Here is a 26,842-nt window from a genome sequence, read left to right as displayed (position 1 = left end):
CCGGAGTAGGCACCAATTCATGACGTGCCTGACTATCTTCCATGAGGCGATTTATGCCCCGCCAGCCAATCCCCTCCCCTCATCATGCCAGTGGACCCTGTACGTCTTTCCAGCACGTGATCGTTCTTTTTTCGAGCTAAGCAACGCTATAGACTCATCACCAGAAGCTTCCACTTGGTGGTGTCATCCAATATATTCAATTCCTTACGTCGGCGCTGGACCCTTTAGTTCTCGCCATATACGAGTGCACTTCGGTTTCAGAGATTATCCACCGGCCTGTTTGGCTTAAGTCGTGCTACCATATGAGATAGTACGGCGCTTCATCTACATATATCTATCTCACAACCCCCCGGCCGTTCCGCACTTGCGCCAGTCCTCATTGCCCATTATGTCGAGACTTTTACGGCAATCGAGCCAGTTCGCGCGAGTGACGAGACTATCATCACAGCCTGCACTACGGTTATGTGCACGACCATCAATCATCGCCCGATCGAATCCCGCAAAGACATCCGCCGCATTCGCCATCCGAGCCAGGACATATTCCTCGCAACCCCCACCATCCGGCCAAGACCCCCGGTCAAACCCAGACAGAGACAACGAACATGGCAGCAAGCCTTTAAATCAAAAGAAGGCAGATGATGGAGTCGAGGGAGGCAAATCTGAGGCACCGAAGACGCCACCTCTGCCGGAGGGTTGGATTCACTTGAGCAAGGAGGAAATTGCCCATCTCGAAGAATTCACATCTAGACTCCCGGAGGCTCAAAGGCCAGTGGCGAAAGACATCCTTCAGAAGCTCCAGGTTGTTGGCGCACCCTCCGAGACCCGCGACCTCCTCCAAAAGCTACGACAGAACGGCAACCTCTCAATTTTGGACAAGGGACGATTGATGCGCTGTGTGTACCAGGTTACTGAACGAATCATCGATCTGGAGGAGAACCAGGGGCAGGATGGTCAATTCTCGTCGTTCCGTATGGACCAGGAATCCACGTCCCAGGATGGCAAGGACGGAGCCGACAAGTCGAAGCAGCAGCAACAGAAGGGTGGCAAGCAGCCCAAGAACGAGCGCAGCGGCTGGCTTGAGGCCGTTCAGACCGGTATCGCCATTGGTGTCACTGTCTGGATTGCGGAGCTTTTCGCCAACCCATTCTCTGAGAAGGAGATTACTTGGCAAGAATTCCGAAAGGCTTTCCTAGACAAGGGTCTGGTCCAGAAGCTGGTGGTCGTCAATGGCTCTCAAGTCCGCGTTGAACTTCACCCCTCTGCTGGGGCTACTGGCGAGAACGGACAACCCGGGAAGAGGAGCTACGTGTTCACCATCGGATCCGTCGAGTCGTTCGAGCGAAAGTTGGAGAATGCTCAAGATGAGCTCGGCATCCCATCATCTGAAAGAATACCTGTCAGCTACGAGGCCGGTGGTAGTACCGTCGGTAACCTCCTTCTCGCGTTTGGCCCTACCCTTCTCTTCATTGGTTTGATCCTGTGGACTCAACGGTCAATGGGAGGTCGTGGTGGTGCTGGCGGAGGCATGTTCAACTTTGGCAAGAGCAAGGCAAAGAAGTTTAACGCTGAAAGTGCTGTGAAGGTCAAGTTTGCGGATGTTGCTGGTCTTGAGGAGGCAAAGACTGAGATTATGGAGTTTGTGAGCTTCTTGAAGCAGCCTGAGAAGTTTGAAAAGCTAGGTGCCAAGATCCCACGAGGTGCTATTTTGGCTGGACCCCCTGGTACTGGTAAGACGTTGCTTGCCAAGGCCACGGCAGGTGAGTCTGGAGTGCCCTTCTTCAGTGTGAGCGGCTCCGAATTCGTCGAGATGTTTGTTGGTGTTGGACCTTCGCGAGTACGAGATCTATTCGCCGAGGGTCGTAAGAACGCTCCTTGTATCATCTTTATCGACGAGATTGATGCCATTGGTCGCGCGCGACAGGAGAGCGGCAAGGGTTTTGGCGGTAACGATGAACGTGAAGCGACGCTGAACCAGATTCTTACGGAAATGGACGGCTTCAACACTCGTGAACAGGTGGTCGTCCTTGCTGGTACTAACCGAGCGGATATGCTGGACAAGGCTCTGATGCGACCTGGACGATTCGATCGACACATCTTCATTGACCGACCTACAATGAAGGGTCGTCAGGAGATCTTCAAGGTCTACTTGAACAAGATTGTAACCAACGAAGACCAAGAATACCTTGTTGGTCGTCTGGCGACTCTCACTCCTGGCTTCTCTGGTGCCGACATTGCCAATGTCGTCAACGAGGCTGCTCTGATTGGTACGTCTCTATGAAAAGGATCATATTATTTCTTTACTAACATATTACAGCTGCTCGTGGCAATGCCGATGATGTCAAGATGGACCACTTTGAGCGAGCTATTGAGCGAGTGATCGGAGGTCTGGAGCGCAAGTCTCTTGTTCTCAAGCCTGAGGAGAAGAAGACTGTCGCTTACCACGAAGCCGGACACGCTATTTGCGGATGGTTCTTGGAGCATGCTGACCCACTACTCAAGGTCTCTATTATCCCCCGTGGCCAGGGTGCTTTGGGTTATGCTCAATACCTACCTCAAGACGCCTACCTGATGAACACTAACCAGCTCATGGACCGAATGGCCATGACCATGGGTGGTCGTGTGTCTGAGGAGCTTCACTTCCCCACTGTGACGACAGGCGCCAGTGATGACTTCAAGAAGGTTTCCCAGATGGCACGAAACATGGTGACTCAATGGGGTATGTCTGAGATAGTGGGCCCTGTGCATTTTGAGAACGACCCCAACCGCATGCAAAAGCCCTTTGCCGAGTCCACAGCCCAGCAGATCGATTTGGAGGTTTCTCGAATTGTGGAGGAGGCCTACAAGCGCTGCAAGGATCTCTTGACAGAGAAGAAGACTGAGGTTGGCCTCATTGCTCAGGAGCTGCTCAAGAAGGAGGTTCTCGTCCGAGACGACATGGTTCGCATCTTGGGCAAGCGACCTTTCGGCGACAACGAGGATTTCGAGAAGTACTTTGGCGGCTCCAAGCCGGAGAGCACCCCTCCTCCCTTCCCTGAGGAGACCGACTCGCCTAATGAGCCCCCTACCCCATCCCCAGCTTTTAAGAAGGTCGAATAAGCTCGAAACATAAGTTGTTCGGGCGCTTTATTAGAGAGAGCCATCTGCGCAGCATGACCAGTAGTTGTTGGCCACACACACTGCTGCCAGGAATCTGTAGGAGAAGGAATACTAAGAGACCTTGAGGCAGAGCGAGGATTGGTCGTGACAGCGATTTGATGCATTCGAGCGAGGCTAATCTCGGAGCCAAGGATGTTGGTTATGAGACAGTACGGCAATTCGTGGTGGGGGGGGAGAGATAAGGACGACGACTACGACACAGGCTTGGAGCGATCGCAGCAAAGCGCGAAGAAAAAGCGGCACTCAACTCTACCAGACACTTGATCAATTCCTTTGGAAATGTTTCTTTTTAATGCATTCTCAGCAAACCCTTCACAACAACATCTATCCGCATGAGACACCCATCATTATTACCGTCGTCATGTTGGAGGCCTGCACGGTGATGCAAGCCTTGTACCAACTGTGTAACACTGTACTTTAGGTGATAGAACTGTAAAAAAGAATATTTGATGACTGAATTGATTGACGAAGAAAAGTGTGACTTTAAAGAAGGGTCTTGGCATATGTATACTTGTATGTATATGGCTTCACTTGGGTGCTAGATTAGGACAAGCAATGTGTAGTCAGCCTCGTGAACGGGAACTAGAAAAGCAAATAGAAAGAAAGAATAAAGTGACGATCCTGAGGTAATTGCGTACAATTGTAGAACCGTGCATTAGTAGGTAGTATTACGCTTGTCAGCTCATCTCATCAGTCAATCAACAACATGAAGACATCGGGGAGCCGGAGCCACAGAGCTGGTTCACATAGAAAAAGGTCCAACGCTAATTGGTCTAGAAAGTTCCCATGGGCCAACCGTCGGAAATCGGAGGCTCTGCTCCTGTCAAGCCAACAAAACGTCGCAGTCGTTTGTGGTAGAAAAGGAAAGGGTAATAAACTTTGGGCTTTTTGGCGGTTAACAAGGATAAGGGCTGGGGGCACAGGGTCTAGGTCGATTGTCAAGTCCGATACCCCTGTTGATGACGATCCGAGTCATGTTGGAAACTTAGATGACATATTTTCCCTACCTGGAGACAGATCATCGTGTATTTTTCAAGGGTCTGTCTACCACCAAGTGTTGGTGTTGTTTAGTAAACATTGAGTCAGACTATGAAAAAGACTAGATTTATTCTTTTTTTTGTTTTTGTTTTAACTTGGCTTGTACCCGCGTACCCGGATATAATTATCCATCATGGCTTATGCACATCATTTGTCTGCTCATATTTTGATTGGTTGCTAAAGTGTCAAGATTGCATCACTTTACTGCGATAGGTACAGTTTCGATTAATCAGTACCTTACTATAGGTAGAGATGCAGCAGGCTTACATCACAGAAGAAGAAAAAGTACCCGAAAGAAATAGCAAATTAAGTGACATGTTTCTAGTTCTAGGGCACTTTTTTCGGATACATACAAGCGGTGCTCTATCTTTCTCTTTCTCTCGTACGAAATGATCAGTTGAGCACATCTTGCTATTCGTTACACTTTGAGACTTTGCTTCTCTCAGACTTGCAGTAGCACTCAGACTATCTACCAGCAGTCAATGATGCTTGTTGAATCTTGGGTAAGCAGCGTTTGACAGGGATGTTGTCACTACCTACTTACCGAGTGGAGTACAGTATCCTTCTCTTTCTTCTTTCTCCCGGCCGGCCCCAGGCTAAAGGATAGACATACATACATACATACTGCCCGGGCAGTCTAAGTTGAAGGACCCTTGTACTGCATCTCAGCAGTGAACCGGACACTTGACCGGTTTATCAACTCTGCTATATATACATAAACTCGGGTCGGGTCCTTCACATTCCGCGACCACTATCGATCCATCTCGGAGTTAAAAGTCGCTTTGCTCGACAGCCACAACACTTGCTTTTCACTATTAACTTGCCTTTATCATCCAAGGAAGATCATAACCGATGGCCTCGGCCCCAGCAGGGCACGAAAGAGCCCACAGTCATGATATGGCTTCACCGCAACCAAAGAGAGAGTCATGGTGGAAGATTCACCTCTTCCGGGGCATGATAAAGGATATCCGTCGAAGACTCCCATACTACGTGAGCGACTGGACCGACGCATGGGATTATCGAGTCGTCCCTGCCACTATCTACATGTACTTTGCCAAGTGAGTCTACATGCCTCTTCCTCATATTATCCCCCAAGAGGTCTACCAGTTCGAGACATACACAACGTTCGGATGATCACATGTACTGACCCGTTCTTCTTGAAGCATCTTGCCTGCGTTAGCATTCTCCCTCGACATGTTCCAAAAGACAGGCTCAAACTATGGTGTCAACGAGGTCCTTCTTTCATCTGTCCTAGGATCGGTCATATTCTCCCTCTTTGCTGCTCAGCCACTTGTTATTGTGGGCGTGACGGGTAATTTGACCTCTGCCCAACTGCAAAGCATCAACTATCTAACCACTCCGTCACAGGTCCCATCACCGTCTTCAACTAGTAAGGCTTACATGTAAACGAAACTACGCCGAGTAAAAACTAATGCTTTCCAAGTACCGTCTATGATATCATGAAGCCTACAGGGGTCAACTACATTGGCTTCATGTGTTGGATCGGCATGTGAGTAACTACTTCCACCTATGATACAGAAGCCATACTGACTAAACCAGATGGTCACTCATCCTTCACTGGATTCTCGCCATAACCAACTCTTGCAATTGGCTTCGATGGGTCACACGCTTCCCCTGCGACATCTTTGGCTTCTATGTCGCCTTCATCTACCTCCAGAAAGGAATCCAAGTCCTCGAGCACCTTGGCAGAGGACAAGAGTTCTACCTATCCATCGTCGCAGCCCTACTCGTCTTTATGGTTGCATATATCTGCGGCGAACTCGGCGGTAGCAGTCTCTTCCGACATCCCTTGCGCGTCTTCCTGAAGGACTACGGCACGCCCTTGACCATCATTTTCTTCACTGGCTTCGTTCACTTCGGTCGTATGCAGGAAGTCCAACTTCAAGTTTTGCCAACCGGTATTGCTTTTGAACCAACCAGTGGTCGAGACTGGCTCGTCAACTTTTGGGATTTGAGCGTCGGGGAAATCTTTCTGGCGCTGCCTTTTGCAGTTCTCTTGACCATTCTCTTCTGGTTTGACCACAATGGTAAGTCCTGTGGTATGTACATATCGTAACATCATGACTGACAAGAACAGTTTCTTCACTGATCGCACAAGGTAGTGAATTTCCTCTTCGTAAACCCGCTGGCTTCCACTGGGATATCTTCCTCCTTGGCTTGACGACCGGTGTCGCAGGCATTCTCGGTCTGCCGTTTCCTAACGGGCTCATCCCTCAAGCTCCATTCCATACCGAGTCCCTCTGCGTCACCAAAGCTGTCAAAGAGGATGACTCGGACGGTAACCCAAGAGACGGGGGCTACTCCTTCGAAGCCACGCATGTCGTCGAGCAACGCGTTTCCAATATTGCCCAAGGCCTTCTCACCCTGGGCACCATGACTGGTCCTCTTCTCGTGGTGCTTCATCTTATCCCCCATGGTGTCCTCGCAGGTCTATTTTTTATCATGGGCGTTCAAGCTCTCGAGGGCAACGGTATCACCGCAAAGCTCATCTTCCTAGCTCGTGACCGTGCTCTCACGCCTGCTTCTAGCCCCTTGCTTCGAATCCGCCGGCGAGCAGCTATCTGGTACTTCGTCCTTATCGAGCTCGTCAGCTTTGGCGCCACTTTCGCCATCACGCAAACCGTCGCTGCTGTAGGCTTTCCAGTTTTCATTTTCGCTCTCATCCCCATCCGCGCTATTATTCTTCCTTATATGTTTTCTGCTGAGGAACTCTCTCTTCTCGACGAACCCACAGCTTCCGACTTCATCATGGAAGGCATCGGTGGGTCTTGGGGTGGCAAGAACGAAGAGAAACCCGCTTCGCAACAGAGCGACTCTCACGGACGACTGGAGTACCACGATAGTGTACTTGCTCATCCCGGAGCGCCAAGGAAGAGCCAGGAGGACCTCGCCGAGCTAGGACGGGTACAGTCTGGACGGAGCACGGGAACCAGAAGAAGGAGTTTGGAGAGACGACCGCAAAGACATTCAGACGTATAGAGCGAGTCCACGCATTGCCACGTACACGGAAGGCAGGTTGACCACATGAGAATTTCGGAGGATATACCATTATTTTTGATCGCATAGCACCAGCAAGGGAGAGAACGAAGATATCAGATACAGATAGATATGTACACCCAACTGTGCAAATAATACACTTCGAAATTGCAGTTTCGATTATCAGAAGCTGCGAGAATCTTAGCAATTACCGTCAATTGGTCACGGACACAAGAACCAATGGACGAGTAACATTCAAATAGATTCTATTTTCTGAAGACAATCCGATGGTATCGTTGATTAATCCAACCCTATGCAATGCCCTCCGCATGTATGCTACAGATAACACAAGTCGCTCAAACGCCATTGTCTCCCTCAATGCTATCCCTACTCGTCATCCGAGTCATCCTCGAACGGACCCCGTCTTTGAGGACGAGGTCTTCGGGAAACAACAGGTACTTCATCCTCATCTTCATCCTCACCCGCCTTGTTGTTGTCCATTCCACCCATTTGTTGGTCCTCGCCAGGCTGCGTTTTTTTCTCACTAATACGTCTCCTCTTTCGACTCTCGCCATCGCTGCCATCTGGCAACGTTTGTTCTATCTCTTCATCCTCATCCTCTACAAGAGTACCATTCATTGCCCTGCGAATAAAGTCTATACCAGCGTCATTCTCGCTGTTGTTGTCATTGTCTTCGTCTTCGTCTTCATCTTCTTCTTCATCCGTACTGGCAGTGGAGTCATCTTCACCACTTGATTCGCTTTCAGCAGCTGTACGCTTTCTCGGGATCTTTTTCGCAGGCTTCTGTTTCGCAGCGATTCCCTCAGCAAGTAACTTGACTGGTGCACGTTTTGCCTGCTCGCGTTCTTGGGCGAAGAAAGCTTCATCGGCCTCCGAGTCGGTTTCGTCGTCCTCCCTGCTGACATATTTTGATGATTTGTAACTCAATGCTTTTTCCTTCTTGTTACTGCGCATTTCCTTACGCCTTGCTTTCTTTTCCTCCTCGGTGAGTTTTTTACGGGGTTTCCGTTTCTTGGACGACTTCTTAGGCTGATTATCGTCGTCGATGACTTTACGCACTGTAGGGCCGCCGGCCTCGAACATTCCGCCATCGTCAGAGCTTTCACCATCGTCATCGAATACTGCCTTTTGACGTGGAACGGTTTTGCGTTTTAGCTGGTGCTCTGCGAGAACGCCCTCCTCGAATGTCGGCGGGCTGAACTCGGCTTGGTTGATATAATGGAGGGCATCTTGGAGGACATCTGCCGACACTTCTGAAGATATGATCCATACAGATTCAAGCGTCTCATCCGCAGCTGAGCCTAGTAGTGTTATTCCAGTGAGGTTCATCAGAAGTCGCATATGGGAATTCTTGAACATGGCAGTCCGGCGGTCCTTGTCATCCGGACGAACAACTGAGTTTTGTTAGTGAATGATGCATCTTGAGAACTTGAATAGACTTACAGAAGATTGGGGGCAACTTCGGTCCAGACTCTACTGGTTGTTGTTCAGAATCCTCTTCCGGATCCTCTTGCGGAGGTTCAATCGACGCCATTGCCTCTTCAGCAGCCGCAAAGGCTCGACGTTCGCTCTCAGCCTCACTAAGAGTTTTCTTGATCCAAGCAATATGGTCTGCTTGATTCTTGTCCAGCATAGCACCCACCACGATGGCAATTTGACGGTCCAACTCTTCGGTGTTCTTGAAAGCCAACTCGGCTCCAGGCTTGGCTTTGTTGACTGTGGAGACCGTCTGTCTTTCATAACCGTACTCGAGAAAGAAAGCAGTGCTTCCTGCCTTGCTGAAGAGCATCTCTACGAGAAGTTCGGGGCGTTTCTCAAGCTTTTTGAAGCATTTTCGGAGGATTTGCTTCACTAGCTCTTCCCACTCCTTGAACATACTAGAAGACTTGTCAAGCGCAGCCTGACCCTGTATCATGTTGTAAAAGAGGTGGATGATGTCGACACGAAACAACATGATACTAGCTTCCGACTTGAATGCTATTCGGTAAAAGTATCGGTGGGCTCGTTTCAGTTGTGCATCGGACAGATCGCGGTAGTATTTCGTAAAGGCAACAAATGTGTCAACCACACTTTGCGGTGTAAAACGGTTGGCAAAACGAGAGAAATCGAACTTGCGTTCTTTGGTACTCTTCTCAGCAGACTCAGCATCATTGTCTGAGCCGTCGTTCTCTTCATTATCATTTTCCACGCCTGCAGCATCTTGTGCTGCCTTCTTCTTCCGTCTGGTGCGCTGTCGCGAACGAACTTGCATGTCGATATTCTGTTTGGAGTACGATTCGAGAATACGGAGAAAGTGATGTACGAGTTCCGTAGCAGCGTCGAGGTACTGGAAGCCCTGGTCTTTGTAGTTTCTGATGATGTTGGCGATTGCGTCGTGAGTTGCTTCTTCGTAGAAGAGACGACTGAGCACGTTCTCGGCGATCTCCTCGTCGTCTTCATTACCCGAAGCAGACATTTCATGGACAGTAAGAAGTATTTGGGTGAAGCATCGCATAATAGCTGTTAATTCATTCCAGTCCTTCATCTCAATTGACTCGTGGAGGGCCTTCGTAAGAGTGATGAACATTTCCTGGTCAAGAACACCCGCGATAAGGTTGAAACTGCTGACATCCTCGCTTATGTTCTTTCCAGACTGCTTGTTTGCCTTTCGTCTCATACGCTCGGCTTCAAGAAACCAAGAAACCACATAGAAGAATTGGCGACGATGATAGGGCATTACATGTGACGCTTCTCGGTCGATTGTCTTGCGGACATGTTGGAAAAGAGGGTTAAAGCCTGAGTCGAGGAAATCCTCCACGAACGATCGTAGCTGGCCGTAGGCACGAGAGTCCAACTTGGGCGGTAGTCCGAAATCCTTGTCATCCTTGGTGGCCTTTCTTGGGCGACGAGGAGGTCTATGGGTCTTTGAACTATCCATCTTCTGGTTTCTTAGCGAAGCGTCGGCCAGCGCATCCTGCCCTGAAAGCGACGACATCTTGCCGTCCTCTCGCTTCACCCAAATCATTGTACCAAATCGGTTGTGACGAGTGGGACCCTTTCGGTTGTACGCCTTCAACATAGATTCTTCCTTGCTCATCATGCTGGCTAGTTCTCCGGTGCTGGCCTTGCTAAGCTGTTGCTCGTTCATGAAAAGCCTTTCCGTGTCCACTTGCTTCACCAAGTGGTATATAATCTCCATGACGGTTGTGTCCTCGGTTCGGAAATCGTCTCCCATATTGGAAGCAAGGGTCAGGAGCACGTGAAAGATGTCCTGGTATGAGAACGCATCGATAGTAGCAGATCGGGATACCAGGAACCCGTCTGTTTGGTTTTTAACATGGGGTGGAAGCTCTATCATGGCAACGTTTCGAAGGAAGAACAAGATAAGCTTAATGATGCCTGAATCGCGTTGTGTTCGATCGCCGATTGGAACTGCCATGGAAGGCAATGCCACTCGTATGGCTGTATGAAGTATGCGAGCTCCGTCGAAGTTGATGATGGCTCGCTTGTATTTGACCTGTGCCATCTGCAAGACGGGCATGTGTCGATGGTGGTTGACCGTCATTTGTTCTCTATCTTTCTCCATGGGCCACGTAAGGGGAACCATGAGTTCGAAGCATGCAAGGGCCATTCTGGCTTTGAACTTGCTGTCCGTAGCGTTTTCGGGCCATGTCGCAAGAATGGGGAGCAAGTCACCCGCGATTAGGTTCCCGTCGTAGATGCATCGCGCAACGTCCATGCGGTTCGTCTTTTCGTCGTAGAAACGTATCCATCGTTTGAGATCACGGAGTACCTCAAAGGCGTCGTCTCCGAGTTCGTAATGCCCGTCATCGACACTTAAACCTCCAAGCTGTAATTGAATTGTAAGAACGTTTACTTTCTGAGCGTTGAGCTTTGGGGGGAAACTTACTGCAGAGACAAGACTGATGATGTGCGCTCGCACCTCGGGGTGCACAATATCTGTTGACCCATCTTCCAACTCCATGATTGCGTATCAATAGTACCTAGCAACAGACAGTTCCTTGTCTGGCTCTATTCACATGTCGTGGGGGTTGTGCTGCCTCGACAACAGAGAAAACAAGCAGTCCCACCACTACGTACTTTCCTGCCGCGCTTGGACGCGTCTTAGAAGACGTGTTTAATTAACGCGAGATGGGCAAAGAGCTGATAAGATAAGGCATATCTCTCGGCAATGGATGAGACGAATCGCCGGCTCGGAGCCGAGGTTACCCGCAATATGATGGCATGAGCCGTTCTACTAACATCCCCATGGGGAACTTATTAAAAATGAGTAGCCTCTAATCGAATCTTGTCTATTCTTTCTCTAAATATCTCTTCACTTATTTAAAAATGGCTGCCTCAATTCTTCGAATGCGCTCCTTAGCAGCTTCGCGTCAAGTGCGTTGCTTCAGCTCTTCACCTCGCCAATATGCTGCGGCAGAAGTCAAGAAGCTTGGTGTCATCGGCGCTGGCCAGATGGTGAGTTGCATGTGAAAGGCCCTATTCATATCAAGTTTACTAACAAACACCTCCGTAGGGACTGGGTATTGCTCTCGTTGCGGCTCAGAGGGCACAGGTTCCTGTTACCTTGATTGATACAACAGACAAGGCTTTGGAAAAGGGCATTGCCTTTGCCGAGAAACTCCTAGCAAAGGATATCTCCAAGTCAAGAATCACACAGGAGCAGGCTGACAGGGCACGCTCTCTCCTCTCAATCAGCACCAAAATGGAGGATCTCTCGTCTGCAGACATGGTCATTGAGGCTGTTCCTGAGCTGCCCAAACTCAAGTTCGACATATTCAGCAAGCTGGCTCAGATCTGCCCCAAGCATGCTATTCTTGCCACAAATACCTCCTCCATCTCCATCACTCGCATCGCCGCTGCAACTACCACAGACCCTACCGACACTTCTGCCTCATCCCGTGTCGTATCTACTCACTTCATGAACCCCGTCCCTGTTCAAAAGGGCGTCGAGATCATCAGCGGTCTGCAGACCAGCCAGGGTACGCTTGATACTGCTATTGAGTTCTGTAAGCGCATGGGCAAGATTACTTCCGTGTCTGCAGACTCACCTGGCTTTCTCGCCAACCGAATTCTCATGCCTTACATTAACGAGGCCATTATCTGCCTCGAGACCAATGTTGGAGACCGTGACTCTATCGATGCCATTATGAAGAACGGCACAAATGTTCCCATGGGTCCTCTTCAGCTTGCTGACTTTATCGGTCTCGACACATGTCTTTCCATTATGAAGGTTCTGTACGAAGAGACTGCCGATTCCAAGTACAGGCCGAGTGTTTTGCTCAAGAACATGGTCAGCGCTGGATGGTATGGAAAGAAGAGCGGCAAGGGCTTCTACGACTATTAAACTAGAGTATGATGTGTTATCTCCGAGTAACGGTAATCAGATTGGTAGTAACCAACATTGGTATGTCTTACCCTACACTATGGTTAAAGTAAGAAATTAAAAGTAAAAAACAATTAAACGACTCGATTACTTAATTTGGTCTAAATTAAAATTTATTAAGAACGTTATCAAAGGATGTGATATGTAACGGCTGTCTACCTAATTGCCGGCATATCGTTTGGTGTCTTAGAGCATGCAATCTTAACACAAATTGCCAATATTCGAGCTCTCAACCGATATACTCGCCAACTTCTACGATTCCCCTTCCCACATCTAGCTCCAAACTGAACACAACTCTCAGTTGAGCCTCGAAGTATATCCTTCTTCACCGCTTGTATTGGTATAGTGGAACATGTGGTCCTTGCTGAAGATGTCTATATCGATCGACCAAGCTCCCTATGAAACTCGCACCAACGAGCTGGTGTCTCACCTTATCGTATATTGCAGTACACTACGCTGGAAATAGATTGGAAATAGTCCCAGGACTATCTCCCCTCCCTGTTACTATGCAGCTTGTTGTAGTCATGTGGCTAAAAAGCCGAGGTCAAGTGCCGGATGTCCGAACGGATGCACGACGAGGAACATGATTTCTTTGAGCGCCCGCATCTCCATGGTTTTAAACTCAAGTGAAGAGTGACAAGACGTTTAAGTGGTGTAATAATATAAGCGGAAGCGGCTCAAAATTACCTTAAAGTTTATTGCTTTGACATGAGTAGTTGCCGCTGTTGATCGGCGATGGTTTTTGAAGAGCAAGGTAGATCTACCTTACCCAGCCATTATCCTTCGAGGATTCCATCTACCAAGTCAGTTGACTGATGTGGAGGAAACAATCCGGGCTCTCGTTTTAGTCTTGGATATTAATTAACTGATTACTACTCTGTACACCGCACTCTAGCTGCCGTATAAACAGACCAAGCAAGGTCCACAAGGCGACGAGGCTAAAAAGATCAAAGCTTTGAAACAAAGTCAAAGTCACATCATCTAACCGCGCCGACATTTTTAGAGCCTGAAACCGCCCGTTCGTATGTGCTCGGTCATATTTTTATAGCCTCACTGCCCTCTCTGGTTTGGTTTGTTTTGTATCACAACTCTATCCACCGCTCTGGTGCTGTAGCTTGAGTGGGTAACTGGTCTGGTCTCTAAGCTTTCGTCCCCATTCCGGTAAATCAGTCGCCGCCGGTTCTCCTGGGGGTACTCCTAGTCTGAGACTACATACATCTTCGGGATGACCGACGATCGTGTATCTTGTTTATCAGCGTGTAGATGAAACCACATACAGTTAGTGTTGGCGAACCAGATAGAAAGACGAGGATGGGACGAGAAGTCTGATCCCTACAAGGCCGAGAGAGGAGCATGGACCTTTTGATCAACAGACGTGAGTCTCTCCTTATGCTCCATACCAACCATTTAGAGATGTAACGCTGGGCTTTGTACGATCCTCGAGTGATCCAGTCGACCTTCATGAGGTGAGAGAGGAGGCAGCCAGACTCAGTCATATGTTATCGCGTCAAGAGCCTGCTTGAGAAAAGCTTGCGAGTTACAGATTCTCACAGTTCCAGAGATTCGTGTCAACTCCAATGAGGACAGCTCGGCCTTGGCGGCAAAAGAAAGTTATGAGACAAATAACAGATACTCACATCGCTGTCGATGCAGGGCTAGCCCTGGGGCAGCTCTGGCAAGGACAGGCCTGATATGCATGTGTATCTTGTTGCCCACAATGGATGATTTGGCCTGCATCACTAGAGGACTAGAAATCCTGATACAATGGTGTGCGGGACGTTTGTTATGTTTTCTTTTTCCTGCCTGCCGAGACTCGATTCTCCGCCGTCATGAATGGAGAATGCACCGCTGACCCGTTCCTCCATTTGAGATGACACAGTGAATCAAGACGAAAGGCCATTGTTGTGCTTGGACAGTTGTGTCTCGACAGGTTTCGAATGATGTGCCTTGCAGATGTTAGTGAGAGACATATAAAAGTCACTGTACCAGACTTGCTCCAGTATTCACTATATAACGCAAGTGTCTTCTGGTATCTAAGTAGTATGAAGGCGATAGCTGTTAATCTACCGGAACTTGTAAGATCAGATCCCTATGGTCAATGGGAATTTGCACTGACTGCAGGGCCTGCCTGTAAGAGATCAGACTCTACGGACCGGGACGGCAGGCGTTGCAACGTCAATAATAACTACAATCCCGCTACTTCCAGGAACTGGGATAGAATGTGAATCTGCCTTGTCCATACTAGACGTCAATCTATTTGTTAATTTAGATTCTTCTTGTAAGTTTTGCGCACTACGTACGTATAGTACTGCAGTCTGACCGCGCAGGGACCGCATATTGTCGTTGGTTGGATGTCACTATACACTTCCTAGAATGTGATTCTCCATATTAAATAGAAACCCTCGTCAACCTAGAGTCGCAACTTTGACATATCAGAAGTGAAAAAGGAATAAGCAACAAGAAAAGTAGAGAAAAAGGAAACAAACAAAAGAAAAGAAAATCATGTGCATCAGAAGTTGGCAGTGGATATAGAAAGTATATTTATCTACCAATCGAATCCTACTCTGGATTCGGAAGCACATAAATACTACTCTTCTTTCCTTAAAACCTCGCGCAGACATTCGCGTATCGGGAATTGACAGGGTAGGTCGTAGTAAGAAACGATGAACTCGCCATTGATAACCTGATTAGCTTATTGAGGGATCGCTGAACAAGGTTGAAACGTCAATCAAGAATTGTCAACTCAATGATGGATATGACTGGTTGATCAGATGCCTAGGGTCGTGTGTCGTGTGGGTTGCAGGATACGAAAGCGACAAGATCCGGCATGGAGAAATAGGGACGCATGTACGGATGTGTAGGATAATATGCCGTTTGTCAGGCTGCCAGAGGAGACGGGAACCAGGGCTAGTTAGTGGGTGATCGATATGGGGCTGTTGGTGGGCCAGAGTAACATTCTCACTCCAGATGAAAATACATGAACCTTGATGCACGGAGTGTATGTCAGCTTTTCAGAATTGGCCAATTTAGCAAGCATGAAGAGAGGCTTGTGTGGTTTTCACTCAGTGTAAGCAGCTGCAAGATGGATGTGATGTAATAACTCAAGTGCTCATATGTAGGTAGGGAAGACCTACCCTGTCAGCCTGCATACTGAGCTGTGATGAAGAAGCGCGCGCCGTGGATGTCATCGACAGCCTTTGGATTTGCGTCCCGCTGCACAGAATAAGAATAGGTTGCGAAATTCCGTTGCCAGATCAGGGAATTGAGACGAGTAAGAACAAGGGAGCGACATTATAACCGGGATAAAGTTCTGGAAGGAAAGAAAACAATATTACAGCCCCGGTCGATATGTCAGTGAGACCCACGGCGAGCACGACGTAGCAGATCAAGCAAAGGCTATAACGTTCGATAGCACATCTGTAGCTGGGGTAGTAGCCGTTGGGAATCGATTTGAAGACGGGTATCTGTGCATTGTGGCCGTTGTTCACATAGTCTATTCGTCATCCATAGCATAGCCTGGTTGTTCTGCTCTCCGACCCTTTCCGTTTCTGATTCAACAAAGCTCATATGGACGTTGGTATGTTGAAAGAGCCAAAGGTCTCGACTCGTCGAGAAAGAATGAGACAGCGCCCACTCGAAAGTGTCAGTCGACGATCGATCATTTCCTCAGATCGTGGATCATCATCCCACAAGAAGTTCTCGGACAGCCGTTCTCGATCTTCAGAAACGGGTAGAGCGATTGAAGGCCATGGGTTTGTGTTGGAGAGTGAGCCATTCGCAAGGAGGTGGGGGTGCCGGTCCTGAAATCTGGGGACCAGAGGGGCGTGTCTGTAACAAACGTCTCTCTGTGCAGCAAAGTGTAAAGTACGTAGTTGCTGTACGTGAATTACCGTCTGTAGATGGCAATCAAATATGGGCTGATTTTATACGACAGGCACTACCATAGTAAGTCCTTCATCGTGACACCCTAGGCCTCACAATTGACCCGCCCCCTAGGAATGGCATCTCAAGAATCTTGAAATTCCCACAAGCACATGTTTGACAAAGGGTTTGTTCACGAGCCCCTTCATTCTTCAAATCAGAGTTTGGCATGTATACCTGCGAGTGGATGCATCAAGCCGACTGGATACCGTGCGAACGGGAATGGTGTTCCGGCAAGGACGAAGGTTTCTCGATGCCGAGTAAGGAACATTGCTTTGAGCAATTGTGCTCGCCACCCAACAATCATCATTCGCTGCTGATGAAGGGTTGTACCCTGGTTCGGTTGGCGGCAGAGAGCTGTACCATTATGCACTCGAAATAGTCGGGCTGCATCTGTTGTCCTCAGCGGTTGCATAGCGAGATAGTAGCTTGTACCATGGTTTCTCATATCGACTGGTCAAGCTGTGGTACAGGTGAACATTTCCCGCCTTAGCAGTATGACAATTGATAGAGAGCTTTCAATGACGTATCGTGGTCCATGTTTCCATCTAGCTGTCATCTCACCAACAATATTTGCGGTCAGAATGGGGAATGTTAAGACTCTCTCCTGTGGTCGAAACCAGTTGGTGGAATTAAAGACCCCCATACATCCCTCATCTCGTAGCTGAAGGTTATTTTAGCCCAAGAACGTGAGACATATGACAACATTGTGGATTTCGGTGTAGATGGAGGTAGTGGGAGTTTGTTTGGGGTTGGACGATGCATACATAGGCAGTATATCCAAAAAGATCCAGTGTTGACCACTGGGTTAACCCTTACGAGAGATGTCGAGATTCAGTCTATAGAAACAAATCCGAAGCAATAATTACAGTACCTGGCATTGAGAAAGAAAGGTGGATGCTGGAAACAGTGTTAAAGTCTTTTGGTTTTCCAGTTGGTAATGACAACAGGCCCGGTTCAGTCTCCCATCAAAGTGTTTTCTTTTCTTCACCCCCTTTTGCTTATTCTTATTGAGGCGACACATGGATGCTGGAGGAAAAAGAAAAATCTCCGTGTTGGATTGTCTTGAGAAAAGGGAACGGGCCATTGCAAGTTGCTACGTAGCATCAGCGATGAAGCTTCTCCGATCACGCCGGCAAAGCGCTAGTTCATCACGGATGGATGTGCTGAAGCTCAGGCCCAGGCAAAGGATGAAACGTCTAGATTCGGGCTTGCCAGGTTGTGGCCAACCCCTGATCCTGGCTGTACCGCCACCCGTTAATAGTTTCGCATTAGATGGGGTGCGTGCTGTCTGTCGTCGCCCGTCAGAGGAGGCCGTAATTTTGCGTGTTGTACTCTACGTGAGAATAATTGGGAATAAGAAGAGGCTGCTAGTGAACGAACCGCCTATAGTGCCTACATCAAGGCACTCAACATGAGGCTCTGCTGCAACTGCCAAAACAAAATGGAGCGGCTTGCAAACTAGACTAGTAGCCATTCATTGTCAGGCAGGAACGAAACAGGAAACCCACCTGGCTGCTAAACTTAGATTGGAAGGGATGCATTGCCTAAAAGCAGGAACAATTCAAAGATCGGCAATTGGCTGTTTGACCTCCCCTTTGCAGGTGATTACGCTGGGAAGGAAGGCTTAGTGCGCAACTACTGCATGCAGTACCGTCGCTGGTTGGTGGCACTTTCCAATGTAGCTACGCCACCAAATCTTCAACCAAGCAATGTCCACTAAAGATTCATCAATGCAAGCAACCGGCTACTCGACCATCAGTGATAACAATTGCCAATTATGCTTTTGATTGATGCGTCGGTAGGTAGTTTGCTGGATTGATGAGGGCTTTGACGTTCAAGGACGCATGTACTAATATAATTACATACCTACCTAGGCAAGGGACTACTATCATCACGAGCCACCTCTCTCTTCGTCAGGAATAGCTGCTGTCGCTGCGCGCTGTTTTTCCGACGGAAAATTAAGGTTGAATCATCGTGAAGTGGGAGTTGATTTCCTGCTTGTTTCATCGTGCATTGACCTTCGAGATACATAATGTTAACACGAACCTCGACAAAACACCACGCCCAGGGTTTCCCTTTGAGCTTTGGGTGATCCGAAGGGCACATCGTCCATCCCCAGAAATAGAACTGGATGTATCTCTCGACGGGTTTCCCATGCTCCAAAAAAGGCTGAAGCCTTTATCTGCGGCATCGTGATGTTAGTGTCACCCAGTTTGACCTTACGCCTTCGCCACGCATATCGACAGTCCCTACTCTGTGCTGATGCGTATGTACAGTACTCCGCCGCAGCATGTCTCTGTACGGGGGATTAGCCCAGGGTTATCCTTGGATATTTCAAGTGCCGCATAGCAAAAGTCCTGACTCAACGTCTCCACAGCCTTGACTTTTGAATCGAAGCATGACAGGTCAAAGTTTGTCGAGAGGAGTCGAAACATGTCGGGCCACTGATCATGGTATACTCCAGCTGGTTTTCGCCTGCCTTGCGGATGCCCTCCTATATCAAGAATATCATGTCACGTTCAACAATGCCTTGTTTTGGGTCTTCACCCACAAGCTCTGTCTACCAGATGTGTGGGTTTGATACGCTGTCTCGCCTCATGTCGCTTCGCACCAACACACGACCCAGCAGCCTTGTTACATATCTCACAGGGAAGAGGACGATCATCCTTACGATCTCCCCATATGCTATCCACTTTGTCGCTGTACGATATGTGCGCCACAGGCCTTCCCAGCTTCCGCACCATGTCCCTCATCTCGTCTTGACCATTTTGCGCTTCCCTATCATTCGAACGATATCCCTGCACTCTACCTAACTGTGCTTTCACCTCGAGACCCTTATAATCTTGCAGAACCAGTCAGATTATGTATTGGATTCCACGCCCTGATCCACATGGTTACAGCACACCCCATCTGACCCCTACAAGGGTCTGATTGGCTCGTTCCCGCTCAAGCCCGACAACGGTTATGCGCAACATGCGCCAAACCGCAACGTCGACACAAGTTCAAGATGACGAAGGATCAATGCAGTTTTCACAAAAACCTGGCTGGTGCTGCATACTTGGTTGTGCTCCGTGATGTGTCTATTGTGTTCGTGTCGAGTCTCGCTATAGTGCGGGCTGGCACTCTAGCTCGTTATCCATCCGACATGTCTCTATCCCATAGATATCTACTGGCAGAGGAGGTTAACCAGATCGGGTGGTGCTGTCGTCTATAATTTTCCGATGTGAGCAGCACTAGCTGATGATACATTAACATGAGTTTGGTTTTTGGCACAGCTTGCGATCGCACTGCACATGCATCTGGCAAACCCTGTTCATCCTTCACCAACGTAACATGGGAAAATCAACGGATCAGTCTACGAAGAATCTTGGCTACTTTTTTCTTGAGCCATACTTTCAAGTATAACTACATACATACGCAGAAATACAAGAAAATGGGCAAAGGATCTCCAATATGGAGCCCTCTTTGCAGCACCAACGAGCATAGACGCACAACGCTTCGCTCAGTTGTACGCCAAGTACCAGACCAGACCAGATATTCCCCCACCACTTGTTAGTAGTTGCAGTTTCCACTCTTTGTGCAGGCCCCAGGGTGCGTTCTGCATGTAGCACATTTTTTATTTTGTTTTTTCTTCACCTTACATGACAGGGAGATGCCTCCAAATTTGACCTTGCTCACACCCCTGGGCAAGGACATGGTCAGCCATGGCCTTTCATCGACCCAACCCCACCATGAGGCGTGTCCTGGCTTGTCGGTCTTGAACTCATATATCCTTCCAAAGCCCGACCTCAAAGTGAATTATGACTCGGATATCATTCCTTCTATCCTAAGTTATATCGACTTGGTCATCTCTCGAGCTACTCTTAATGTGCTTGTCCCTTCCTTTCATCGTCTAATCCTTTCGTTTCAAAGTGTCTTTACGAACCGTTTCTACCAACTCAAACGAATCTTTACAGAGGGGCCAGACCTCACTCACGTTCCTTTCCGTTTAATTTCCCAAGATTGCCTATACTCTGCTACCCGCTACTTCTTGCGCCTACTCTTTACTCCGTTACCTATCTCGGGAGCGGTTTCAAGCTTTCTGCAACATACCGACCCGTCCGTGAACGCAAGGCAGAAACATCGAAACTACACTGTGTTGGTTGTACCTGCTCAGCTTGCACTGTTTGGTCTCACTGCCATCTCTCCCTACTTAAACCTGCCTACTGCTATTCGATTTGCACCTCGTCCAAATGCTTGTTACAAGGCAATACGACACGGAACATAGCCGTTGGCCATTCAGCAGATACGAACCATCTCGTAACGCATCTAGCCATCGCATGTCGAACTCTTACGATGTCAATGTCGATCTGCCGGCACCTTCGAGCTGGCAAGGACACAACTCTGGCTCTTCCCATGTAAGTGGAGGGTTTTCTCAGCCGTACACTTCACGAAGTGAAGCCTCGCAGCTTCCTCATGGGCGTCAGCCGGTAGAAGACAAAGACAATTCCCTGGGAATTCACATGAGATCTGGAACAACACAGATATACTCGTCCCATTTCCAAACGGCAGACCATAGTGTGATTCCTCTGTCAGGACCGAAGCAACCAGTACTCCAGCATGATGGCTATGGGATGAAACCCAGCACTTCGACAACGGAGGAAGCTGGTCATGCCTCGCAAGCCGCAACAACCGGCAACTTTGCGCCCCTGGGTCGCTCAGCATCCGAACTTTCCAGAGTCAACTCACCGCCGGACGAAGAAGACGACCTTGATGAAGACGATATGCTTGATGGTGATGAGAACTCGTCTCAAACCGCCGCAGAGCGAGCGGCTGCTCGACGCAAGATGAAGCGATTCAGGTTCGTAACATGTTCAAGTCTCTAAACATGCGCTTACCATATCAGGCTCACCCATCAACAAACCCGATTCCTCATGAGCGAGTTTGCAAAGCAGCCTCACCCCGATGCCGCACATCGCGAGCGATTGTCGAGAGAAATTCCCGGACTAAGCTCCCGCCAGGTCCAGGTGTGGTTCCAGAACAGGTAATTGAGCCCTTTTGTACGATTGTGTGGGTATAGCTAACCATGATTTAGACGTGCCAAAATCAAGCGCCTTAATGTTGACGACCGCGACCGTATGATTAAGATGAGGGCAGTCCCTGAGGGCTTCGATAATGTCCAGGCGCTTCACTCTCCTTATGGTGCAGTTCACGGCATGAATTCTTCCATGCCCTCACCGGGACAATTCAACACTCAGTCATACGCTCAACACATGATGAGACCTATGATCGTCGACGCTCGAAGGAATGATACACACGATCACTCTTCACCGACTGGCTTGACCCCGGGGTTTGGTGGAATGGCATACAGCCCTGCTGGCAGCATCGCCAGCTCTAGCTTAGCATCTCCACTTTCCCCAGCCCCGAGCGATCGATACCAGTACGGCGGCCATTTCTCTGCCCCTCTCGCGGGTAGCCCGAGAACTTCGCACCCGTTCGGACAACAGCACGGGCTCGGCACCCCTATTGAGATCCATCGTTCAAGCCCTCATCCTATTCCGCCGCCGTTGCTTCGTGAGTCACTATCTCGAGCCAGGTCAGAGTCGTCACAGTCGCCGCTACGATCCACCATGGCATGGAAAGCGGATGTCGTTGACTACACGTACCGAGGGGCGAGCAGCACGAGCCCAAGCCTCTCTGACCGACAACCACCTCTGTATCAGCCAACACCTATAACGCACCCCTCTAGTGGTATTGGCGGCTATGCCACCACCTCCATCCCCAACACCAGGACACCTTCAGGAATCCAAGCATCAAGGGCAGGTATTTGAAGGTTTACAGAGCTTTTCACCAGGCCGTCAATGTGTGTTCTCGCACAGTGACCCTTGTGTGCAAGAATCGAGCTGCCCTCGACGCTTCATTCGAGTTACCATCTAAGCGCACAAAGTCGCTTGAGGTCTTGAACGTTACCCAGATACACAGTACCCATTAAGCCAGTACGTGTTGGTATACGGCGTTTCTCATTGCTCTTGCAAGGCACCGAAAAGTATTGGTTTGCATTGCTGGGCTCGTTCCTCTTCTCTACTTCCTAGAGGCATCTCGCTACTGCCCTCTTTACTGGATGTCCTGCCTTTCTTCTAAATCTCTTTTGTTTTGGTTTATATCGTCACTTTTTGCTGGGAGCGCCGAGGAGTGTTGAGCTGGGTATTTTGATAATGATCACGACCCTTTCTTTTATCGTTTACGGGGAGAGGTAATCGTCATGATGATGAGCATCTAAAGCAGGTATTTAGTGGAAAAAACATAAAGGGGATTTACTGGGGGTTAATAGGCGCAGGTGTTTTTATCACTGGGTTTGGTTTTGGGATAGACTGGCTCTTCTCTTCTCTTCTTCCCGTGTGCTTTCTTGGAACGGGATATTAGGATACCAGAAATAGCCTGTTAGGTTGGGGTCCGCCCTGGTGGCAGACAGCCTGTATCAAGGTAGTTCTGACGATGAAATGCAAAAAACACAATATTTCGAATTGAGCAATATCTAAGCAGTGACGATGATGTGATGTCACCCTCATCTGATTGTGTTTGCGGTTTGTGATGAATCTTTGTTCTCCGCGAAGAAAAGCCGTGTTGATATGATAGATGCGTGTCCTGTTTATCAAAGTCGGGATCTTTAATAAGACTGAGCTTGGAGTATAACCTAACCAACGACCAATCATTAGCCTTTGGTCCAAAGATCCAGGGTTGATAACAGTATATGGGCTACATGCAAGCTCTTTGTAGTCAGACAAGCCAGTTTTCCTTACGGCTGCCAAGTGGTTATCAGTGATGGGAAACATCAGGCTGAAAACATCAAGCAAGGCTGCTAGGTTTACCAGATGTTGGGTGTCATCACAGTACAGTTTTGCCGAGAGCATGAACCCGATGAATATCTAAAGACTTACCATCAAAAATATTTTCATAGCAAGCAAGGCAATGCGTATGCAAAAGAGGATCACATCACAGTACGTAGCCCAGAAGAGCTAAAGTCCTTTTTTTGTTTTTTGTTTTTGTCTGTCCCTTTGATCCAGGACAAAGGATTTTAACAAGGTCAAGATATGTCACTTGCATCAGGTCATCATCGCATCATGGTAGCCGCACGAGGGGCCCTCGTGATGATGGTTTTAGGCAAGGTTACTAAAGTGTGCTCTTGACCACGAATCCCGAAATGTTACAGTCGCGTAGGGTCGAGCAGCTGACAGTGGTTGAGGGATAGTAGTGGTCTTGTTTGTATGGAAAAAAGAGAGGAAACTTTTCGCCGAGACGTTTGACATCTTAACGGAAAAAAGAAAGGTCATGTGACTAGCCTGAGCGGGCCTAACTCCACCCCGCTGGAGTGAGCTGCTAGGCGACGGACCTGGGGGCCGACCTCCACCTATACAAAATACAAAGACGCGTCGGTAGCACTGTCACGAATTGCTATACAGAAACAAAAGGTGTCAAAGATCAACTCCTTTGTATGAGAGACAGTAAACATTAAATCTGTGTCAAACTTCAGCACAGCGCAGCAACTGAGAGGGCCTGATTCGGTGGTGTCGTCCGCATTGGATTATGGGGCTGACACCTCAACTGTGACTGATGCAGGAGACGTTCATCCCGGGGATTCTTTGTTCTTGGGAGCGGCCAGCTAGCCAGCCACTCAAATTAACGGACCATGTTCCCGAAAAGTGGTTTGTGAGCCGAAGGTCACTGAAAGCGCCTGGAAATAGCGGCTTGCCCGCGCTGGCAGGTTCCTGTCTGCTGCCGCCCATTGGTTTCACGGCACGACCCATTTGAAATTGCCTCGCCTTTCAGGCTCAAATTCTGGCGTGAGCGTGGGTCCAGCACAATTAAGGTTAGTGTCAAAAGCCTTGCCTTATCTCGTACAAGTATCTTGTCGCCCGAGTCACACCCATTGTCGCAGAAATGTGACTTCTGGCGTGTTAGGCCTTGGCAGTGATTAGCTAAGTCGCAAGATACGTACCGCGTCTCTGCCTCTCCCTCATTCCAAACCCAATACACTCACCACTCAACTCCACACCTTTCGCCCCCGATTCAACCTCTGACAACCAAACCGACCATCGCCTTATTCGACGTTAACCCTCGCTTTACGACAGCGACATTCGCCCATTTCCCATCGGATCCGTCGATTTCAGATACCCCGATTCCCAAGCACCACCGCAGCGAACATATAGTCCGCCTGCGCCGCGATCGCCTTTCTCACCGAGTCCCGAGAAAACCCAGTGCCAGTGCATGACGTTTGATTGAAGAGAGTAGCGGAGCGCAGCGACTTTCGGTCGTCGACCGGCGCGACTCTCGCCCACAACCCTCCCTCGCGGAGTCGTCCACGATGTCGTTCCATCCTCAGACTCCCCAGAGCCCATCGCAATTCTCCTCCGGGACCTCGGAGCCCGTGTTGAGCGTGGCAACCTCCATGACCACCACGACCACGCCAACAACTTTGCCGACTCCTGCCCACAGCGTCACCGGAAGCGCCCATCACGACCTTGCCATGGCTGACGATTCACCTCACAAGCGAAAGCGCTCCATCGACGACAACGGTGATCGCGATCAGAAGAAGTTCCATGTCGAGGAAAGCAAACTGGGGATTGAGGACCTGCATCTTGATGTGGGGAAGAAATACCTGCTTTGCCAAACTCGTAAGACTCCCTTCACAGCCCTTTTCTCGCTCTCTGCAGCGCCTGGATTCTGGTTCTGAATGAGAGCCTTCAATTTTTTGCATGTTGCGGGCATTATATCATATCGTCATGTGATTCCCGCCAGAGAATTCTTTGTTAACATCAATCGTTTCTAGCCCACCCCGAAACTTTGCCGCGCGTCTCGGAAGACTTATATGATCTGTTCAACCTGAATGAACTCGCCGCCGAAGTAGCTCGAGAGAAACCCAATGGAGAAAAGAACGCACTGCGTTCGTCCTATACTGGCCACATGAAGCGCTTAGGTGTTGCTGGTCACTGGAAAGTGCAAAGGACAGACAAGGACTCCAACGAGAAACCCGATTTCTTTGACATCCTTCACATGCCTGATGAAGACTGGGACAACACAATCGTCAAAGGCCAAAACATCAAACATGGATTATCACAAGCAAGCCTATCGGCTCTTGGACGGTCAGTAACTATGACCAAGGGTCCCCTAGGCAAGAAGGACTGGGACACGTCCGTACTGGGACTTCAGTCACCCGGCGGAGACTCGAAGCTACCATCATCGGCAAGGCCTACCGCTCCCAACACTCCCCTGAACGTTCCTGGCGCAGTAGGACGTCTAAAGGCTCAAGGGGCCTCATCAAACGATCCGAACCGACCAAAGCGTAATGTCAAGAAGCGAACATATGGCGACAGTAGCTTCGAGGGTTATGGCGAAGGCTATCCCGATGATGACACAGCTATGGAAGGAGGATACTCAACAGGGGAGGGAGAGGGTGGCCAGAAGCGACGCAAAAAGGTAAACAAGCCTCAGATACCTATCTCCTTGTCTTCAGCCAACTGACTCAAGCTCATATAGAACCCTGGCAATGCCTCACCGTACCCCAGCGCGATGCGCCAACAAAGCTACGGTCCTGGCATGGTGGGCGCATGAGGCACTCTGCTGATGCATCTCATTCGTGGCCCAGCCATCCATCACACACTCTTTTTAAAAAAGCTCCTCCCGGATCACCTGACGAATAAACCTCACCGAAAGGGGGTTTGCGGTTTCTTGTTGAGAGCCACATCACCGCACACAGATGCCACTTTTCCAGTCGCGTCCAGGTTTCACAAACGATTTTTTTCACCCACTCTTCTCACGTCTTCTTGTATACACGCCATGCTACGATTCCGCCAGAGGCAGCACTCCTGAAATGGAGATGACGCAAACCCAAAAAACCATGCGGTCGTCCGTCCTAGGATTCGTAGCGGCGAACAAAAAATCACAGTGCAATTTGCTTTGATAGCCCAGCGGGCTTTTTTATCTAATTTTGGTCTTTTCACTTTCTTGCATTCTGATGGGGCGGACAACACCAACTTCGCCGCCCCAACGAGCACGGCGTTCGGACACAGGAGAGAGGGGGTTTTATGGTAACGGCCGGCCGGTATGTTAATGCGGTCACGAAGGGGAGGTAGGTTAGGCACGATGGGCATTCCAGGGGGGTGATTCAGAAATCATTGTTTAGTCGACATCGGTTTTCTGATATAAAAACTATACGCTAAAATGCTCAAAACCAATAAAATCTAAATATCTGAAAAAGAACCACGCTCGTTTTCTCTTCTCCCCCGATCCTGTATATCGTAGCGCATATCTCATTACTTCCGCACACCTCTCTGTTGTAGATCC

At 49.0% G+C, this 26,842-nt stretch overlaps 6 protein-coding genes across 6 annotated transcripts, besides 1 other annotated feature; 5 read left to right on the top strand and 1 right to left on the bottom strand.

Moving 5' to 3' along the window:
* Positions 1-388: 388 nt before the first annotated feature.
* FPSE_11849 (uncharacterized protein) lies at positions 389-3,096 on the top strand (the record flags this gene model as incomplete). Its single annotated transcript, XM_009264966.1, has 2 exons — positions 389-2,264; positions 2,315-3,096. The coding sequence occupies 2 exons, from the start codon at positions 389-391 to the stop codon at positions 3,094-3,096; spliced, it is 2,658 nt and encodes an 885-aa protein (XP_009263241.1).
* A 1,995-nt stretch (positions 3,097-5,091) lies between these two features.
* Positions 5,092-7,194, top strand: FPSE_11850 (uncharacterized protein; the record flags this gene model as incomplete). The annotated part of the gene is made up of 6 exons (XM_009264967.1): positions 5,092-5,252; positions 5,358-5,506; positions 5,563-5,584; positions 5,639-5,704; positions 5,755-6,242; positions 6,293-7,194. The coding sequence occupies 6 exons, from the start codon at positions 5,092-5,094 to the stop codon at positions 7,192-7,194; spliced, it is 1,788 nt and encodes a 595-aa protein (XP_009263242.1).
* Positions 7,195-7,578: 384 nt separating this feature from the next.
* On the bottom strand, positions 7,579-11,176 carry FPSE_11851 (uncharacterized protein; the record flags this gene model as incomplete). The annotated part of the gene is made up of 3 exons (XM_009264968.1): positions 7,579-8,606; positions 8,656-11,041; positions 11,102-11,176. 3 exons carry the CDS (start codon positions 11,174-11,176, stop codon positions 7,579-7,581), a joined length of 3,489 nt encoding a protein of 1,162 aa, XP_009263243.1.
* A 365-nt stretch (positions 11,177-11,541) lies between these two features.
* On the top strand, positions 11,542-12,559 carry FPSE_11852 (uncharacterized protein; the record flags this gene model as incomplete). Its single annotated transcript, XM_009264969.1, has 2 exons — positions 11,542-11,670; positions 11,729-12,559. The coding sequence occupies 2 exons, from the start codon at positions 11,542-11,544 to the stop codon at positions 12,557-12,559; spliced, it is 960 nt and encodes a 319-aa protein (XP_009263244.1).
* Positions 12,560-15,032: 2,473 nt separating this feature from the next.
* Positions 15,033-15,098: a repeat region.
* A 5,656-nt stretch (positions 15,099-20,754) lies between these two features.
* On the top strand, positions 20,755-22,332 carry FPSE_11853 (uncharacterized protein; the record flags this gene model as incomplete). Its single annotated transcript, XM_009264970.1, has 3 exons — positions 20,755-21,362; positions 21,408-21,545; positions 21,597-22,332. The coding sequence occupies 3 exons, from the start codon at positions 20,755-20,757 to the stop codon at positions 22,330-22,332; spliced, it is 1,482 nt and encodes a 493-aa protein (XP_009263245.1).
* Positions 22,333-24,863: 2,531 nt separating this feature from the next.
* Positions 24,864-26,110, top strand: FPSE_11854 (uncharacterized protein; the record flags this gene model as incomplete). The annotated part of the gene is made up of 3 exons (XM_009264971.1): positions 24,864-25,173; positions 25,329-25,975; positions 26,036-26,110. 3 exons carry the CDS (start codon positions 24,864-24,866, stop codon positions 26,108-26,110), a joined length of 1,032 nt encoding a protein of 343 aa, XP_009263246.1.
* Positions 26,111-26,842: the final 732 nt, after the last annotated feature.

The sequence above is a fragment of the Fusarium pseudograminearum genome, chromosome 4, assembly GCF_000303195.2.
Source record: "Fusarium pseudograminearum CS3096 chromosome 4, whole genome shotgun sequence".
Taxonomy (NCBI): Eukaryota; Fungi; Ascomycota; class Sordariomycetes; order Hypocreales; family Nectriaceae; genus Fusarium; species Fusarium pseudograminearum.
The sequence above is the reverse complement of the archived record's forward strand: the minus strand, read 5'-3'. Positions and strand labels throughout refer to the sequence as shown.